Source organism: Entamoeba dispar, genomic scaffold (genome assembly GCF_000209125.1).
Source record: "Entamoeba dispar SAW760 scf_1105229458501 genomic scaffold, whole genome shotgun sequence".
In the NCBI taxonomy this organism is placed as follows: Eukaryota; Evosea; order Mastigamoebida; family Endamoebidae; genus Entamoeba; species Entamoeba dispar.
This window is the reverse complement of record NW_001853224.1, coordinates 1-2771: the sequence shown is the minus strand read 5'-3', so window position 1 is coordinate 2771 and position 2771 is coordinate 1. Positions and strand designations below refer to the sequence as shown.

At 21.4% G+C, this 2771-nt stretch overlaps 1 protein-coding gene across 1 annotated transcript, besides 8 other annotated features; it reads left to right on the top strand.

Moving 5' to 3' along the window:
• The first annotated feature begins 58 nt into the window (after positions 1 to 58).
• Positions 59 to 148: a sequence feature (AT_rich).
• A 24-nt stretch (positions 149 to 172) lies between these two features.
• Positions 173 to 235: a sequence feature (AT_rich).
• Positions 236 to 251: 16 nt separating this feature from the next.
• Positions 252 to 316: a sequence feature (AT_rich).
• Positions 317 to 600: 284 nt separating this feature from the next.
• Positions 601 to 651: a sequence feature (AT_rich).
• Positions 652 to 1266: 615 nt separating this feature from the next.
• Positions 1267 to 1317: a microsatellite.
• A 46-nt stretch (positions 1318 to 1363) lies between these two features.
• Positions 1364 to 1389: a sequence feature (AT_rich).
• Positions 1390 to 1470: 81 nt separating this feature from the next.
• Positions 1471 to 1542: a sequence feature (AT_rich).
• A 230-nt stretch (positions 1543 to 1772) lies between these two features.
• Positions 1773 to 1793: a sequence feature (AT_rich).
• A 110-nt stretch (positions 1794 to 1903) lies between these two features.
• Positions 1904 to 2674, top strand: EDI_211780 (uncharacterized protein; the record flags this gene model as incomplete). Its single annotated transcript, XM_001734708.1, has 1 exon — positions 1904 to 2674. The coding sequence occupies one exon, from the start codon at positions 1904 to 1906 to the stop codon at positions 2672 to 2674; it is 771 nt and encodes a 256-aa protein (XP_001734760.1).
• Between the last annotated feature and the right edge of the window lie 97 nt (positions 2675 to 2771).

The following is a 2771-nucleotide window of genomic DNA, read 5'->3' as shown; positions in this document are numbered from 1 at the left end:
AATTAGTGAGAATATAACAAAAGAAGTATCAAATATTGTTATCATAACTTTATCTAACATTTAATAATTCATTTTAATTTAATTGATTATTAATATAATTATTATATTTTACAGATTTATAAAGAATGAAAATTTTTTGATTATTTAAGTTGAGTTTAAGAGAATAAGATAGAATTATTATAATTTAAATACTTCATATTCTTTAAATGAATATTCTTAAATGTTTTTATTATTACACGAGTCTTTGTTACTAAATAAATTTAAATTTAAACAAGAAAATGTATATTAAAAGTTTAAAAATATTTTACAATTATAACTTCTAAAATAGATTCTCTATAAATTTAAAAGTATACATTTCTATAAGGCATAATATCATGAGAATCATTCAATCTATTAATTTGAAACCAAAAAATAAATTCAGTATTTATTTAGAATTAATGAAGAAATAATAACAACATAAGAAAAATAAATTTATTTCCATTTAAACAAATTGAACATAATTTAAGTATTTTAATAAAATCTATTATAGTAAATGGTGTAAACGTTCAATATAATCAGAAATATCATAAGTCAAAGACTAAGACTGTTATATATTCATACATTATAATAATAAAATTTAACAATGATTAAAATAATATAAAATTTAATATACTAATTACATATACTTTACTTAAAAGAATGGTGGTGTGTAAATATTAATCTCATAGTATAGATAAAATTAAAATATTTAGAATATTCAAGAATAATACAAATCAAGAAAAGTTTGTGTTTATTAGAATGTATAATGAGGATAAAAGATAAAAAAAGAAGTATCCAACCAAATAACAAAAATATTAAAAATGAGAATTAAGACTTATGAGCATAAAATTAATAGAATTTAGAATTTTATGTATGACCTAATTAACACTTCAAATAATCAATTTATATTTGTTACAATATCAGGTAATATAAAAAAAATAACAGTGTGATGTTAAATTGTAAAAAGTGTTCATAAATAAAACATTTTCTATATTCAAAGAATTAGTATACTTATGTAAAAGAAACATTTATAAATAATACACCTGTAAGAAAAGGTATTTCAAATTGAATCATACCTATACTTATTTTAAAAGAAATAAAAAAAAGAATATCTAATAAATACTAAACAAATGAGGTTTTACTTAAGAATATTTAATTTATATTCATATAACTTCTAGATGTAATTAAAATGTGTGTTTATAAAACAAACTAATTTATTTATTTTCCTCTTATTCATTTAAATAATTTAAATTATAATATAAATAATAAATTAAAAAAAAATAAAACTAGATATAAAAAACCGAATATAGAAAGAGGTTTTTTCCATGTATTTAAATTGGATATGTTAATAATAAAAAAATTAAATAAATTGTGCTGACAGACATGAACAAAATAAAGATAAAACTACGCAACGAATTAAAGACATTATTAATCTAATAAACTTTGTTAAAGATTTTATTATTTATATAATCTTAAGATAAATAAAAAAAATTTTAAAATCTAATTTAATGAAATATTTTTTTTCTCTGATTTTATTGAACTTGAATTTCTTAAAAGAACAAAATCATTACGAGACGATTCTCTTTCTGGTTTTTTTCTAAAATAGGGATTTTTTATATGAGTTTTTTAAGATTTCTTTACTAAACTAATAGTATTTATTATAAAAAGCTAAAATAAGAAGAAACAGCTCAAATCATTATATTTTTTTTAGCACAAAAAAAAATAAATTATCAAAACCCAAACCATAAAGGAACTATATAAATATTATAAAAAAACTAATTACTTAGCATCGTTAAAAAAAAATACAGAGAAAAAAACGAAAGATTTTTAATAGAACACAGATTATTTCTTGTTGAGAGTTCATTAATGAGATTTCTTATTTCAGATGGCTTTGCAAACAACACAATACCAACCAATTGATAGAGATTTTAGTAGTACAACAGAAAGTGAACTGACTAGCTCTGCTTCAAATAAAGAAACTCATCCAGTACCTCCTTTTGAAAACCCCATAGGCAATACTAAATTACCAACGCTCCCAAGTTTTAATGGAATTAACAACCCATTCCGCTGTCCTACAGTTGTAGTAAATGATGATTTAAATGACAAACCATTAGGAAGTAAATTTAAAACACCTGCAAAAAGACTATCATATTTAAGAGAAAGAAAAATTCTTGGAAGAAATGAAGAATCAGAAATTATTGATGGTCTTCAGTACCTTCTAATTATTAGACACCATGCTGTTTTCTATTATGTCAAAGAAAAAAGGTCTAAAAAAACAATGAAATTCAGAATTCCTCATTCAATGGAACTGAATGACATGAAATTAGGTATTAATGAATTATGTGAAATTGGAGAAAAGTGGTTAGTTGAAAGAGGGCTTTGTGAACGTTGTTTAGAAAAAGAAAAGTCTCAAAAAAGAATCCAAAGGTCAAAAGAAGCTGAAGTTAATGGGGCATTAATTTGTATAATGGATTCATTAGGATATTCTTTTGAATTCAAGAAATTAAAAGATAAACAAAATCGTAAAACTACTCCATTTGTTAAAACTATATCAATAACATTTCCTGATGGAGTCAATTATTCTGTAGAAGAATTAAAAAAGTTTGGAAAACAATATGATGCTATTATGCTTCAACAAGACTCACGTAATGACTAATTTCTTTTTAACGTTATAGAAAACTACTTTCTCTCTATTTATTTCATTGATTGTTCAATATGATTTTTGTTTCTGTTGGTTGTTTTTTTTTGTTTTG